General features: G+C 38.0%; 1 protein-coding gene across 1 annotated transcript; it reads right to left on the reverse strand.

Moving 5' to 3' along the window:
* Window positions 1–147: 147 nt before the first annotated feature.
* LOC133993556 (von Willebrand factor A domain-containing protein 7-like) lies at window positions 148–13,696 on the reverse strand. The gene is made up of 18 exons (XM_062432546.1): window positions 13,564–13,696; window positions 12,980–13,166; window positions 11,200–11,452; window positions 8,812–9,003; window positions 8,346–8,618; window positions 8,161–8,254; window positions 7,915–8,049; window positions 6,630–6,816; window positions 5,776–5,951; window positions 5,572–5,684; window positions 5,370–5,486; window positions 4,378–4,569; window positions 4,154–4,286; window positions 2,330–2,479; window positions 1,676–1,768; window positions 1,311–1,585; window positions 928–1,221; window positions 148–552 (listed from the first exon to the last, which is right to left on the reverse strand). Exons 1-18 carry the CDS (start codon window positions 13,694–13,696, stop codon window positions 148–150), a joined length of 3,402 nt encoding a protein of 1,133 aa, XP_062288530.1.
* Between the last annotated feature and the right edge of the window lie 3,654 nt (window positions 13,697–17,350).

The following is a 17,350-nucleotide window of genomic DNA, read 5'->3' on the forward strand; positions in this document are numbered from 1 at the left end:
TAAGAGCAGTGGGACTGAACTCAGAAACAGAAAACATAACAAGTTGTAGATTTGCCACTACGGGTAACCTTTTTCACACTTAAAAGGGTCATGAAGAAATTTTAGATTAATGCAGCTTTAAATATTTACAACTTTGATATGGACTCACTAGATGCCCAGTTCAGTCAGCACATGAAGCCCTAGTAGCACCATACTTAGGTAAAGAAGGGGAGAATAACTGAGTTTGGTGGAGCCAGAGATAGCAGCCATTGAACCCCCCCGTGGAGTGTAGGAACAGGAGCCTACATTTCCCACTTGATCCACAACCAGCAGCTCCACATCAGGTGAGCAGCAAGATGCCTTGTAGGACACCAGTGTTACGTTCCCGTTGTCAGCCGTCAGGTTGGTGTTCAAGGATCCTCTGCCCTGTTTGAGGCTGACACGGTCGACACCCGTCCCTTCAGCCCCATCAGTCACCCGGACAGAGATCTCCCACATCGAGGAGCTGCAGTTGTTAGAGCAGTTGGACTGCAGGCTGAGCAGCTGACACGCTGGCTGAGTGAAATCAGTCACCTGTGAGGAGAAGTAAAAGTCTGCTAGTCTTTCATAAGTGAGTACAAACATGAAGTAATTTATAGGGATAGAAACAACTCTTAAAGAGTGTTTTCTCTTTGAGAATTTTTGCATTTCTTCTCTGCATCTGTCTGTCACTGTAAAATAGAGGCAAAATGTAAAAGAATGAAAGAATCCGAAAAAAAAACATTTCTAGATATGGGGAGAATATCTTGGTAATAAATTAATGTTTACATGGGCAGGAGCTTTTTTTCCAAGGAAATTCCTATTTTTCCCACATCTTGAATCTTGAAATTAAAATAAATAAATAAATGAATAAAGTGTAAGCAAAGACTTCTTTAACACTTTAACACATTTTTTCAGTGGGAGTGTTACCATGTTAACAACGGAGAATCGCAGCACAACATAATTTGTGTCATTGCCCCCAGGAGCCTCAGCCTCAATGGTCAAGGTGAAGTCGGTACCAGATGGGGTGTTCAAAGGTGCTGTGAGGGTCACTGTACCATTAACGCTTTTCCCAGTTTCCAGGAATAAACTGCTTGGAAAAGTCGAGTCGAAATGTCGGTCATTTGTGACTCGAATGGTGACATTTCCCCCAATTCCATTGGTCATCACAGAGAAGGGCACAGAGAAAGGTGTCCCTGGTTCTAAGATGTCATTTGATTCAGCCTAAACACAGAGGGAATCCATTACAAAGTAAACCTATACGTAAACGTTTGGCGTGTGATGTGAGGTGATGGTCTGAGATGGGTACTCACAGAAATAATAAGATTAGAAGCCCTAAAGTTGATGGGTGACTGCCTTTGGAAGACAAATGATGAAGCCTTGGGGGTAACACCGCCATCCTGTCCCTTTACCCGCACCACGAATTCTACTGATGGTATCCTGTCAACATGAACTAAGAAGTTCCCGCTCGCTTGTGGCTCCACAACTCCTTTCACCTCCCCTGACCCCGATGATTCAACCAGAGCGACTTCTGTCACTGTGGCGGAGTCGCTCCCCGTTAAAGTCACCAACAGACTACCATTAACACCTTTTAAAGAAAAGGAAAAACCATAAAGTATGTTTGACTTGATGATGTTACATCAGCGTATCAGCACATTCACATTACGCTTTGTCCTACCAGCTTGGGGACGAGTGTCAAGAACATCAAATCCTGCGAAAGGGCCCTGCGACACTTCCACAAAGTCAAACACGAAGTCAATAGGACTCTGACCTGCAAATTAATGAAACCAAATCAAAAAGGCTTAATGAACAACAGATATTATTCTTGTGGCATCTTTGTTCATTATCTGAACATTGCACAAGTATGTTTAACACAAAGAAGCTTGAGTTAATTAAGGTGCGTACAGTGACTCAGTCATGTTTTTTCTTCATACATTTTTTGGTTGTTGTTTTTCCCAAAATCTGAACAATAATACTGCATTTTCTATCCGTATTGCAAATTTAGTGGGTTACTTTAGCAGTACAAAGTTTATTTTGTGTTCATTCACCAACAATTTGTCCTGTGCTTGTAGGACAGTCAAAGTTTGGCAGGAGCTGTGCTGTAATTAAATAGTTTGTTTTATCTTTGACAAAAAATGAGTTAAACCTGGGCTGATATTTGGATGAAATGTAATGTCAACCACACGTGACCTTCCTGCACACGAGGAACAAAGTGGCGATCTAAACCAAAAGTGATGCTTTGACAGTGTTCACTGTAAGGTAAGTGGTGTGAAATGCCTCCAACAAAGTATTGTGTGATAGAATTAAATCAAATAAAACTTGGAGGTCTCACCTATGACCTTCAGAGTATAGGTATTGGTTGACACCATTTTCATTTTCCACAGTCCTGCTTCTGTTTTTAGCTGCAAACTCTGAAAGTTTCCAACTGATTGGGATGCAGTGATCAATGATCCTGCTGTATCGCTGCTTTGCTGAGACTCACCTATAAAATTGAAACATTAATAATCATTTTATTTATAAAGCACCTTTAAAACAGAGTTTACAAAGTGCTTTGACAGAAAAAGCAATGGCAGTGCAATACATTCAAAGACACATAACACAGAAAGCAATAACAAGGCTGACATTAAGAAGAAGACAGTAGAAGACAACAAAACACAATAAAGAGTTGATTAAAAAAAGATTAAGCAACAATTAAAAAACAACAAACAACATCACATGAAAGAAAGTCTGTAGAAAGTAGTTTCACAAAGCGATTTAAAAGAAGTTATCAATCCTGCAAGCTTTACTTCCTCAGGTAGGTCATCCCAAAGCTGAGCAGGCCTGATGACCCTCAGCACCGTCACCTTTAGATTTCATCCTTGACTTTGGATCTAAGGCTACAGGCTGGCTCATACAGGGTCAACATTTCTGTCAAAGACCCAGACATTTTTTAAAAGCGATCAGTAAAATTTTGAAATCAATTCTAAAATGAACTGGGAGCCAGTGGACAGAAGCCAGGATTGAGGTGATGTGATGTCTGTTAAAAACAGGCGGGGAGTTCTGGTCCTCTGAAATGATGCCAACGTGGAAGTAACTTAAAACTGCATTCTATCAAAAGGCCACCAGGGGGCTACCGTTTTGGTGTCAAAAGGACTTCCGTCTCTATACAAGTCAATGGAGAATTCACCAACTTCTCACTTGATTTATAACCTCAGTAAACGTTTTCAAAATGTGTTTATGGTCTCAATCGCTAGTTTAAAGCCTTCTTCAATGCAGTATGATGTTCATTTGTGAAATTTTGGCCTCCCTGATTTTATATTTGACGATAAAGCAGGGTATGCATTAGGGCATGGCTACGTCGTGATTGACAGGTTGATTGGTTCACAGGTTCAGGAGGGCGCCTCATGCCCCTCCTGATGCCCATATAAGTAGAATCCGTGTTTTTATTTTTCCCAGCATGCACCTGAAATTTTCAAGATGGCGCTGCCCAGATCCGAAACTATTCGCTACCAAGCAGCAGTCCACAAACCAATGGGTGACGTCACGGATGTGTATCCATTTTATATACAGTCTATGCCTTAAATGCAAAAATTAGGGGTGCTATGGTTAGCATTTTTTTAAACATCACATTACTTGCATAACAATATTTGAAAGAGTGATGGGTAAACACTTTTTTTTTTTTTTTTACTTTTTTTTCCTAACAGGGATCTTATCAAAGACAAAGTTAGGTTGCTGTGTTCTCCATAATGAAAAAGGTGGCGCCAACCGATCAATCACAGAGTTATTTTAAACAAACCTATTTATGCAACCCACTCTCGTCTCATGACTGACTGCAAACCATGCTGCACCTCTTTTATGGAGCAGTCTGTACTCCTTATATGAAAGCTTCTTTCATTTTAGAAACTAATGCTCTCTGTTCACTCAGTGGTCAGCGCTGTCTAGATAGCTTGTTGTTTGCAAAGTTTAAGATTTACTTTGCCTCTGCAAGCAAATCCAACTAGTTCTGGTCCAAAATTTAGCAATAGAGCAAATTTCACTTGGGTGTAAATTTGTGGTCTACAGGAAAGACTGCCAATGTTCTTGGTGAGGAAAGTTACTCTTTAATGACAGTAATTATATAGTAATGACCCAAAATTAAGAAAAAAGAGAAGATATTTAATTGAGAGAGTAGTATCACCTGTGGGGCTGATGAGAGTAAAAGTGAGAGATCGTCCAGTGATGTAAACTGTAAGTTTTGTTACTGTTTCATCAACCATAAAAGTGAAGTTATCTGCCTTTCCTGGGCTCCTGGCTGCCTGCAGAAGAGTCACCTGGAAGAATAAATTTAATTAATGACACAGATGAAATATTTACATTGACAAAACTAGCTGGTAATGCCCAGTGAGATCTTTGTGATATTACCAGAGAGGAGTTAGAGGACTCAGTTATGATGCTGGTGGCCACAGGGAGCTCACTCTTTGTGACTTCGATAGCCTGACCGCCTGAAGCATGAGCCAGGTCTCTGTACAGCTGCATATCTGATGCTGTTATCTTACTGTCATTCCTCCGCCTGCGACGACTGAGTGCTGTTGAGCCAGTAATCATGAAGTTCACCTGAAAAGGAAAACATAGCTATTAGAAAGGCCTATAGCAACTATTAATGTGAGTAAAAAGTACAATAGTATATGTAGCACCACCTTCCCATTGACTTAAATGAGAGAGTGTGTCCAAACTTGCTGATTATATTTCTTATAAAGAAGTTTCAGTGCTGTCATGAAAAAAATCTTATAGAATAGATTTTGGTGTGTGTCTAGATCATAGACTGTATATAAAATGGACATAACATCCGTGACGTCACCCATTGGTTTGTGGACTGCTGCTTGGAAGCGAATAGTTTCGGATCTGAGCAGCGCTATCTTGAACATTTCAGGTGCATGCTGGGTAAAACAAACACGGATTCTACTTATATGGGCATCAGGAGGAGCATGAGGCGCCCTCCTGAACCTGTGAACCAACCAACCTGTCAATCACGACGTAGCCACGCCCTAATGCATACCCTGCTTTATCGTCAAATATAAAATCAGGGAGGCCAAAATTTCACAAATGAACATCATACTGCATTGAAGAAGGCTTTAAACTAGCGATTGAGACCATAAACACATTTTGAAAACGTTTACAGAGGTTAGAAATCAAGTGAGAAGTTGGTGAATTCTCCATTGACTTGTATAGAGACGGAAGTCCTTTTGACACCAAAACGGTCGCCCCCTGGTGGCCTTTTGATAGAATGCAGTTTTAAGTTACTTCTGCGTTGGCCTCATTTCAGAGGACCGGAGCTCCCCGCCTGGTCTAGATGTGTATATTGTGACACTGACCAGATATTCTTATACACACTGACACCAATATTAGATACTCACTACTGTTTGGGTCCGCTCTATGAGTGCGATCACTGTGCTTTTCAGGTGTTTGTCTTTAGCAGGTGCATCCGTGAAGAGAAAGATTTCAGAACTTGAAGGAGCAGCAGTTAAAGCCAGCTATATGAGGAAAACATGTTAAGGATCATTTAAGTTTATAAACGTTTTCAGGACAGATTTGAAGTAGTCAAACACATCAACACACCTGAAGCCCTGACAGACTGAGTTCGTCCACATCTTCTCCACCAGTTGCTGATAATGAATTAATAGCATTTTTGAAGGCTGTGGGGTCTGTAGTCTTTATCATTTTCCCGAATCCTAAAGATATTTGGAGACAGTTGAAAAAAAGAAGTTAATTTTAATGGGCAACACAAGCATATTTACACAAGCAAAGTCCTGAAGTTCCTACCTGGATCATTGGAAGGTACCAGAATGAAAAGTGAGGGCTCGTTCTCTGTTCCCACATCACTGTTGATGATCAAAGGAGTGATGCTCCTCACTGTCTCGATGTCATCACTCATGCTTTTTCTGGTGTTAATCACAAAGGAAAGACCTCTACTGGATCTTTTGGAGATTCCCATCATCCTGAGTGATGGAGACAGACAGATGGATAAAGGAAAGAAAAAACTTTGAACTACAGGAGCCACAAACACCAACTGTTCATAAGTTCAAACTTAGCCTAGTTATAAAGTAGGTATTTACTCAGTGGAGATTTATGTATCACTAAATTAAAACCACAGTTGGTTAACCCAAAAAAATATTATTCTGTAGAGATTAGTTGTTACTAAATATATACAGCTACTAATTTAACAATATTTTACAATATGTATTTTTTCTTAAGTAGGATTTTTCATGCAGGTAAAGTACATTTACATTTCTCCAGATATGTAGAAAATAAATAATAAATAATATAGTCATACCAACATTCACAAATGATTCTAAGTAAAGTTTATTGTATCTTTTTGGCCCCTAAAACTGTTATGTTTGGAAGTTAGATGTTACAGCTTGTGATGCTCTTATATGTCTATATTACATATTTGGTTGCTTCCTATTGTACAGCACTAGAGGTGTTACCTAGCAACTGATTTACACATTAAGTGTTTGCTAGCTGAGACGTTTCTTAAGACTTAATGGTGCAACCCTGAATCAGTGACTAGTTTGAAACTGGCGATTTTACTAAGGAAGGACTCCACATGCAAACGTAGTGATGGATTTATGAACAGTACATAACTGAAACATGGGTTTGAACAATGGGTTTCATACTGGAGGAATGTTTTGTCCCCGGCAGCCTGTCGAATGTCCTCAAGCAGCTCACTGGTTGCAGCTATTGCCATGTTTGCTGCTTTAGTGTGGAGATGACCATGGCTGGCATCCAACGAGTCTTTGTTGATCCCACCTTTAGGCTCAATGGAACTTGTTCGATCAATTGCTCCTCCATGGCTGCATTTTCCTTATCAACAAATAACATTAAAAAAAAAGATAAATACAAATCATGCTTTCTCTGAGCTGTATTCTGTCTGCTGTCTTTATAGAGACCATTGTATGCATGCTATGTTTAATTTCAGATACTGTGAAGCAATTAGAGAAAGTCTCACAAATGGCTAAAGAACATTTATGATAACCATGATGTAATGTCTGTTTGGAGAGACAGATTGCAGCAGTACACACAGCTGACTTAGCTTAATGACTAAACTCAAAAGCAAAACAACAATCGTTTAAGACAAGGTCAAGGAATTTCCCCTGTGCCTCTGAGAGCAGGGGGTGGAAAACATGACTTCAATGAATCCAACAGCAGAGGAGGGGATACAAACCTTTGGAAAGAGGTCAGGATGTAAAGAGAAGCTTTTCCATGCAGCGGCACAAATAAACTGAAATCACATCTTTCACTATTAGAAATAAATAGACATGATGGTGATTACTGAAGATTTTACAGTCCATATTTATTGGCTGCAAATTGACTTGGAAAGGATATACTTTATGTAGCACATATTTCGTCATCATCATCATCATCATCATCACTATAAGCCATCGCCATCACTGCTCTGTACATTTAATAGAAGTCAGAGATGGTTGAGTCAGTTTTTTGCGAGTTAAAAAATGTGAAATATTTTCAACATGAGTATTTACATCTTCATGCAAACCCATATCCATTAACTTTCATTCAAATTTCTGTTTAAGGCAGTGACGAAAGACTATTTGATACAGTTCAAAGTTATATGGGATAAGGCAGTATATTGACCTTAAGTTGGGACTTTTTTTACTGTTTCTAAGGTCAAAACAAACATTGCTATTTAACTTTTGGCTAGCATGAATAAAAAATCCTCAAAGTGCTAAGGATGATCATGATACTGAGATATTACACTATATTCAGTGTATTTTAAAAGGTTAGTTTACAACATATTTTAACATTTTAAAAATGTTTTGCAGTAGAGCACAAAGTGGAAACCTCAAGCACATATCTATATGGTCATGTGTTGGATTTATCTTCCACACTTATCTTGCATTGCTGTGGAAGTTGTTTTAAATATGAATGAAAGGAATGACTTACCTTTTGGTTTGCTTGCAAATATGGGCAGCATAGAAGTGTACCCAGAGATCAGTATCCTCTCCTTAAGGATATCCTCTAAAATGTTGTTTGTGCAGTCGTCTCCATCACAGTTGCGGCAGGTCGCTCTGCTTTTATCTGTGGAAATGTAAATTCACAAGACATTTTAACTATGTTTTCTTCTGTCTTTCCAGTCACACCCAATCTACATTCCTCAATCCTGTTGGTATGTGTTTATAACCTCTTTACCTGCTATTTTACCAATGCTGGTGTCTGATCTGATTAGATTGGGGTTTGGGAGCTTGTTCCCCATTTCCACCCAGTTACTGTGACTGTAGAAATCCTTCAGGTTGACAAAAGAACTTTAATAATCCGTACAAGTTTCTGTGAATCTTTTTAAAAGTTATTTTAAAAACTAAAACAAGCACAAATACCTGTAAAGGATGAAAAATCTGTCCCAGTTTCTGCCTCGCAGCTTCAAAATTTTCCCGCTTGACGCTTGCCTTGACAGCCCGTATTCCATCTGTGATGATTTTGCGTCCTTGAACAAACATTTCTTCATCAAAGTGGTATTCTCCGTTAAAGACGTGACGGACGTCCACCCGTACGTTTCTCAGTACCATGGTTATCGTGGATTTACAGAAACTCTTAGTGGATCTTTTTGCTCCACAGGCAACAGCAACACCCTCAGCAGTGAAAGGTTGTGCCTGGAGACACACACACACACACACACACACATACAGTACACACACACACACACACACACACACACACACACACACACACACACACACACACACACACACACACACACACACACACACAGAGAGAAAGTCAAATCCTAACATTAATAAAAGAGATGTAAAATGTCACAGTCACTTGTTGGGAGTGAATTCTTACAGGAAGAGTGAAGTCTCTCCCCTTCGCCTCGGCCAGAGCGCGGCACGCCTGCACAGTGGCATTGAAAATCGCTCTCTCTGTGATGTCCTGGTGAGTCAGAGACTTTCCTGGCAATAAACCAAACCCCTGAGCTCCAGTGTGCAGGAGCAGGAGACACAAAACAGTCAGACCTCCCGACATCGTCAGATCAGTCTGTAGAAGAAAACATTAATTTAACCTTTATCGTCTGGATCAGGCTACATCAGTGTCATTATGAAATGATTTGTGAATGTGCGAAAAAGTTTTGTGCTTTTTGAAGCTGTAGAAATATTTTTGTTTAGTATATAAAATTTGTGCAGGAGTATTTTCAACAATAAGGTTTCACAAAGTCTGAGTGATGGACACACAGATTTTCTACCATTGTATGCGACAGTTAAGTTACATCAGATAAACACCGGGGGGTAAGCTTAAAGAGGCTTATCATTAAGAGTAGTGGTGAGTGTGAGTGTGTGTTGGGAAAAGGGAAGTTCTGTTTCCTTATGGCTTCAGAGATTGAGGCATCGATTTACAGACTGTGTACAAAGGGCGAAATACTTTCTGAGTTTTCACTTATTGCCTCTCAAAGTACTCATACTGTGTATTGCATTTTCACTTATCTTATTTTAGTTATGTTATTTTTATTGGGTTTTATTTCACATCTCATGTTACATGGGTTTCAGGGTACTAGGTAGGTTCGAGAGAAAAGTCTGTGGCGTGTGTGTTTTTTAACCCCCACATGCACCACTTAGGTTGTGTTTTTTAACCCTCACATGCATCACTTAGGGTGTGTTTTTTCCAGGGCAGCTTTGTGTTTCACCTGGCATAGATAAGACCCACAGAGAGGTTAAAACCATGGGAAGGTAGAAGTTCTATGGTATGGTGTGGCTGAAGGAGGCTTATTTTGATTAATCAAGACCGCTGGTGAGTCTGTGTCCAATGGGAAAAGAGGGGTTCAATTTGCTTATAGCTTCAGAGACCTAGGTTATTATTATTATTATTATTATTATTATTAGTAGTAGTAGTAGTAGTAGTATTATTATCATTATTATTATTATAATTATAATTATTACTCTTATTATTATTATTAATATTAGTATTATTATTATCATCATTATTATTATTATAATTATAATTATTACTATTATTATTATTATCACTATTATTATTATTATTATAATTATTATAATTATTACTATTATTATTATTATAATTATAATTATAACTCTTATTATTATTATCACTATTATTATTATTATTATTATTATTATTATAATTATTACTATTATTATTATTATTATTATTATTATAATTATTACTATTATTATCATTATCATTATCATTATCGTTATTATTATAAATTAGCTTCCCGTGTATGCAACACTAAAGTTACAAGCTATAAAATGCAAGTTACGAGTGTGAATTTTGACATATTCACAAAATCTATTAATACTGTACAATATCAGTAATGTCAATAATTCAAACACTTAAAACCTAAAAATATGAATTTGATGCATTGAAGCAATTGTATTCAAATGACACAGATACTTGAGATTACATAAATCCTCTTTATATACAGATCTAGCTCTCAATTTTCTATCATACTCACAATAACGGACTTCTATTGTGATTCTGTTTAATTCACATTAAAATCTAAAATGAAAGCATAAGCACTTTAAAAATAATAAGTCATTTATTTCTTTACAAAGATTTAAAACTCATCTTAACCCTTTAAAAAATAATACAAAAATTAAGAAATGTATAACCCAAATAAAACAAACCTGCTGTATGTAGTAAATATCTGATGAAACATCTATTTTTCAAGAATTTTCATAATGATGAGTTAAAAGAGTACTGTACCTTAGGTCTGAATGATGTCCTTCACACTTGATGACTGTTGTGTCCGACCTCGCTTTATAGTGCTGGAGCACATGGCGAGGGCAGCGTCATGCAGGACACAACCTGTTCCTCTGGTCTGATCAGATCCTGAGCATAAGAAACATTAATATTAGTATTTATTTTCCTTCAAATGTTTTGTTTTGTTTGCTCCTTTTATCTCTATCTCCTACACTCATCCTCTTGGGAAGACAGAATGACAGACCGGATATTTAGATTTTAAACCTGCAAAAGAAACCCCCATACCAAAACCCAAAATGAACAACAAAACTACCCTATCGCCCATAAAGTTGGAATAATTTTGTTTTCAGACACATTCCTCTTTTTATTTTCTATTTATACACATTAATCACCTTTGACCAGGTGCAATGAGATTGATCAATACAATTTAGAGAATATTTACACTTTATCTATCAGGAATAAATCACATTGTCACAATCACTTCATGAGAAGAAGTAAAAAATATTGTATTCCAACTTTATAGGCGACAGTGTACATTGGTCTCTTTTTCCCCCTGACAAACCTCTTGTACTGTTGGACCTCTTCCAGGATGACCTGTACCCAGACACAGCAGGGCCTGACCCTGCCATGAAGCTTGAAGAGTGGCTGGAGGGCCATGGTGAAGACCCAATTCTGGTATCCTTGAAGGATGGCTGTATGCCAAGAGCTTAACATGACTGAGAAGGACATCCTGGACTCCAGATCCACCCAGGCGGAGAGTTCTGGTCCTCTGAAATGAGGCCAATGCGGAAGTAACTTAAAACTGCATTCTATCAAAAGGCCACCAGGGGGCGACCGTTTTGGTGTCAAAAGGACTTCCGTCTCTATACAAGTCAATGGAGAATTCACCAACTTCTCACTTGATTTCTAACCTCAGTAAACGTTTTCAAAATGTGTTTATGGTCTCAATCGCTAGTTTAAAGCCTTCTTCAATGCAGTATGATGTTCATTTGGGACATTTTGGCCTCCCTGATTTTATATAAGCAAATCCAACTAGTTCTGGTCCAAAATTTAGTAATAGAGCACATTTCACTTGGGTGTAGATTTGTGGTCTACAGGAAAGACTGCCAATGTTCTTGGTGAGGAAAGTTAATCTTTAATGACAGTAATTATATAGTAATGACCCAAAATTAAGAAAAAGAGAAGATATTTAATTGAGAGAGTAGTATCACCTGTGGGGCTGATGAGAGTAAAAGTGAGAGATCGTCCAGTGATGTAAACTGTAAGTTTTGTTACTGTTTCATCAACCAAAAAAGTGAAGTTATGTGCCTTTCCTGGGCTCCTGGCTGCCTGCAGAAGAGTCACCTGGAAGAATAAATTAAATTAATGACACAGATGAAATATTTACATTGACAAAACTAGCACCACCAAATATATAATAATAATATATAAATAGTTCTTAGTTGAAATGTTTTAATATGACCATTGATTTATATATCAGACCTGACAATTTCACAAATTACAAAATGTAGACAAAACAACCACTTAACAATGGTGGAAAGCTTAGTATGTTTACCTGATGTACTTGTACTCGAGTATTTTCATTTGATGCTATTTTATACTTCCACTCCCCCCACATTTACGAGGGAAATGTTGTACTTTTTACTCCACTACATTTATTTGACAGCTTTACTTTTCAGAAGATTTTACACAATGGATAATATTTTGACGTCTTACCAAAAGCAGTTTGTAGTCAGGGTCACATTTCAGATGTCTATGAGTTGTTAACAGCTCTGCGTAGCATGCTGCTTACACACTGATGCTTCAGTATTAATAATCTAATGATTTCATAATAAATGTATCAGTCAGCAGGACTAAACCACTACTGCAATAATTTTACTATATCTTGCTGCTTAAATGTATTTCTATTTGAGTAGGAGTTGTCATGCAGGAGTTATACTTGTAGAGGAATATACCTAAATTAACAAATGATTATAATTAAATTTATTTCATCTTTTGGCCCCTGAAAACTGTTATTTTTGAAAGTTATGTTAAAGCTTGTGATGGTCTTATAGGCTACCATAGTTATGCTACAGTGACTTCCTCTTCATTTGGTTGCCTAGTAACTTATTGGCACATTAAGTGTTTGCTAGCTGAGACGTTTCTTAAGATTTAACGGTGCAACCCAGAATCAGTAAATGACTAGTTTGAAACTTTACTAACGAAGGACTTCACATGCAAACGTAGTGATGGATTTATGAAGAGCTTGGTGTAACCTAACAGTACATAACTGAAACATGCAGAATGGGTTTCATACTGGAGGAATGTTTTGTCCCCGGCAGCCTGTTGAATGTCCTCAAGCAGCTCACTGGTTGCAGCTATTGCCATGTTTGCTGCTTTAGTGTGGAGATGACCATGGCTGGCATCCAACGAGTCTTTGTTGATCCCACCTTTAGGCTCATTGGCACTTGTTCTATCAATTGCTCCTCCATGGCTGCATTTTCCTTATCAACAAATACCTGTAAAGGATGTAAAATCTGTCCCAGTTTCTCCCTCGCCACCTCAAAAAGAATTTCATTGACGCTTGCCTTGACAGCACGTATTCCATCTGTGATTATTTTCCTTCCTTGAGCAAACATTTCTTTATCAAAGTGGAAGCTTGCGTTGAAGGCATGACGGATGTCCACCCGTAGCTACGTTTCTCAGGGTGATGGATGTAATGGCTTTGCGAGAAAACTCTTAGACGATTGTTGTTGCTCCACAGGCAACAGCAACACCCTCAGCAGTGAAAGGTTGTGCCTGCACTCACACACACATACACACACACACATTCACAAAAGATAACATTCTTACAGGAAGAGTGAAGTCTCTCCCCTTAGCCTCGGCCAGAGCGCGGCACACCTGCACAGTGGCATTGAAAATCGCTCTCTCTGTGAACTCCAGGTGATTCGGAGAAGTTCCTGGCAATAAACCGAAACACCTGAGCTCCAGTGTGCAGGAGCAGGAGACACACAACAGGCAGACCTCCCGACATCTCTCCTCAACCTGTCAAAAAAAATTGTGCAGGAATATTTTCAACAATAAGGTTTCACAAGGTCTGATTGATGGACACACAGATTTTCTACCATTGTATGCGACAGTTAAGTTACATCAGCTTAAAGAGGCTTATCATTAAGAGCAGTGGTGAGTCTGTGTCTGGAAAAAGTTAGGTACTGTTTGCTTATGGCCTCGGAGATTGAAGTGCCAAGTATACAAGTTACATCAGATGTACATGTAAATTTGTTCTGGGTTAAGCTTAAAGAGGCTTAATATTAAGATCGGTGCTGAGTCTTTGCCCATTGGGAAAAGGGAGGTTCTGTTTCCTTTATGTCTTCAAGAGATTGAGGCACCTATTTATGGATTGTGTACAAGTTACATCAGTTAGACACACAAATTTGTTCTGGGGTAAGCTTTAAGAGGCTTATTATTAAGACTGGTGGCGAGTCTGTGTCCACTGGGAAAAGGGAGAGGTTCTGTTTGTGTATGGTTTAAGAGACCGAGGCCCCGATTTACGGACTGTGTACAAAGGGTGAAATACTTTCTGAGTTTTTGCTTCATGCGTCACAAATTACCAGTGAAGCAAACATTCTATTTATTGCATTTTCACTTATTTGATGTTATTTCTATTAGATTTTATCTCCACCTCGTGTTACATTAATGTTTTTTTTCTACATTCTCTTAAATGGGTTTTATTTTCCGTCTCATGTTACATCGGTGTCAAGGTCAGTGCTTGGTAGGTCCGAGCAAAATGAGTGTGTGTGTGTGTTTTTTTTTTTAACCCCTCAGATGGACCCCTTTTCAACCGAGCTGGAGCCGGTGCTGGTTCGGAGCCAGAGCCTGACTAAGCACCGGCTCTTTGCTTTTCCACCGCCAAAGCTCCAGCCCCGAGCCTCAGAACGGGAGCCAGAGCGAGCACCAACTCTTTGCTGGTCTAAAGCAAGAACCGATTACGTCAGCGGGCTGGGGGCGGGGCTAACGTTTATTAGCCGGCTAGCGGGGTTAACGTTTAATAGCCTTGTCAGCATTTATTAATACTGTATAATACCAAAAGTAAGAGATGAAAACCTCAAGCTCTTTAAACAAAACAAAAAACAAACAAACAAAAAGAGAAGCCACTTTATTCCAATGGCGCAGGTACTTGAGATGATCCTCCCCATACAGCTCAAGCTCTCATTCTTCTCCTCATTATGCTCATAATAACTGATTTCTTTTGAGTGTCCTGTTTAACTCCATTCAAATCTCATATTAAAGCATAAGCACTTTGAAAATAGTCATTTATTTTCTCCACAAAGATTTAAAATCCAACTTAACCCTTGTTACTTCTTACATTCATAGAGCCAGAAAATATAAAATTAAGAAATGTATAACTCAAATGAAACATATTAAAGTACAGCTTGCCTGCTGTATGTAGTAAAAATCTGATATAACATGTATTTTTTTAGGCGTTCTCATTAATGATGAGTTTAAAGAGTACTATACCTTAGATCTGAATGCTGTCCTTCACACTTGATGACCTTTGTGTCCACACTCGCTTACAGTGATGCAGCACATGCCGAGGTGAGTGTCATCCTAAACTTGTTCAACTTGTTCCTCTGGAACGATCCTGTAAATAATACACATTAATGTAAGTAACATGTTTATTATCCCTCTGTGACTGTCCTTCCTTTTCCATATTCAAGTCTCAGTTAAAAAAATATCTTTTCAATGAACATTTCTCTTCATCCTCCTCTGCATAGTCTTGTTTTTATCTGTTTTGTTTGATTTATTTATTTATTTGTTGTTGTTTTTTTGTTTTTTGGGTTTTTTTTTCCCTCTGTAAAGCGTCATTGGGTTTGTGAAAGGCGCTATATAAATTTAACTTATTATTATTTTTATTATTATTATTATTATTATTATTATTATTATTATTATTATTATTAGTCTCTCTGGCTAACAGAGAGACTTATGGCACAAAATCATTAGAGCTTTAGCTAAAACTGACAAAAAGGCATTAATAGATAAATCTATATGACTTCTGGTAAAGCTGCATTTCCACATTTAAATTTTCAAAATTAAAAATTTGCCTGGGTCCAGACCTTCGGATCCACCAAGTCCACTGTGTAAAAAACTGACTGTAACAAATATAGTAATTATGGAGACTTACAGCTGCATCTTTAGAGTTCTCCTCATACTGCTAGTCATTCAATTGAAATCTGTACATAGATGTATTCAACCTTTTCTGTGTGGGAGTGACTGGTACAAAACCATGTTAGATACCATACATTCCTCTTCATGAAAACAAAACACACACACACACACACACACACACACACACACACACACACACACACACACACACACACACACACACACACACACACACACACACACGCGCAGATAACAGCAAACTAGACCTCGGACCTTTAGTCACCTTTAGTCACCTTTAGTCTTACACCATGAAATGGAAACTGCCAACATCTACCTGCGTGGGGCCCTCAGACTATGTGTATGCTAACAAGGTTGGTAAGGGGAAAGTCATTTAAACATACAGTCTGGAGAGAGGCCATAAAGTGCTCTGAAAGTCATAAATTGAATCTTAATATTGTAATAAACTTGTGACCAATGTCGAGACATTAAAAGGGGAGTAATATGACCTCTTTTCTTGGTTTTTGTTAATAGTCTGACAGCTGAATTCTGTATGATGTATTTTCTAATTTATGTCAGTTAGGAGACCATCACAGTCATTTAAAGATGAGGAAAGTACAGCATATATGATGAATTATATGTCCCTGAAGCTCAGATATAAACAGATTTCAGCAATGAGGTGGAATCAAATAACACTTAGTATAGTATAGTATAGTATAGTATAGTATAGTATAGTATAGTATAGTATAGTATAGTATATGATGAAGTTCATTTTCACTCCTCTCTAACCACAGTTGACTGTGGCTGGTATCTGTGATACATACTGTACATAAAAGGACCCTCACAGCCACAGCCTGGACTAAATTCACTAAATTCACTTTAAATTGTATATTGCACTATATTTTTAGGTTTATTTTTATTTTTACTTTTATTTTATTTTATTTCTGCACTTTATCACACAGCCTCATCCTCAGACCTTGTTGTTCTTATTTTATTACTTAGTATTTAGTATTTAATGTTTAGTATATTGTTCTTTGATGTCTTTGTGTATTAAGCTGCTGGACCCTAAATTTCCCCAAGGGGATCAATAAAGTTTACATCTATCTATCTATCTATCTATCTATCTATCTATCTATCTATCTATCTATCTATCTATCTATCTATCTATCTATCTATCTATCTATCTATCTATCTATCTATCTATCTATCTATCTATCTATCTATCTATCTATCTATCTAACTGACAAGCTTCACAGTAACCACATTGTTTGGTGGAGGTGGGTTACACAACAATAGTTTATTTTTGCAATGACTCAACCATCTCAAACGTGGAAAGAAAATAACAGAAGTAAATGCCAGTGAGCTTTCACCACCAACATGTCAGTGAAGCACAATGTCATTTGCAAATACCACGAAACATGTCCAGCTGGATTTGTGGGTGAAACTTAAGTACTTCTTTTGGTCATATGCAGTTGGTTTACTCCTCGGTAGATTAGGCAAAAGCATTCCATACTTATCTGTTGTG

The sequence above is a fragment of the Scomber scombrus genome, chromosome 14, assembly GCF_963691925.1.
Source record: "Scomber scombrus chromosome 14, fScoSco1.1, whole genome shotgun sequence".
NCBI classification, from domain to species: domain Eukaryota; kingdom Metazoa; phylum Chordata; class Actinopteri; order Scombriformes; family Scombridae; genus Scomber; species Scomber scombrus.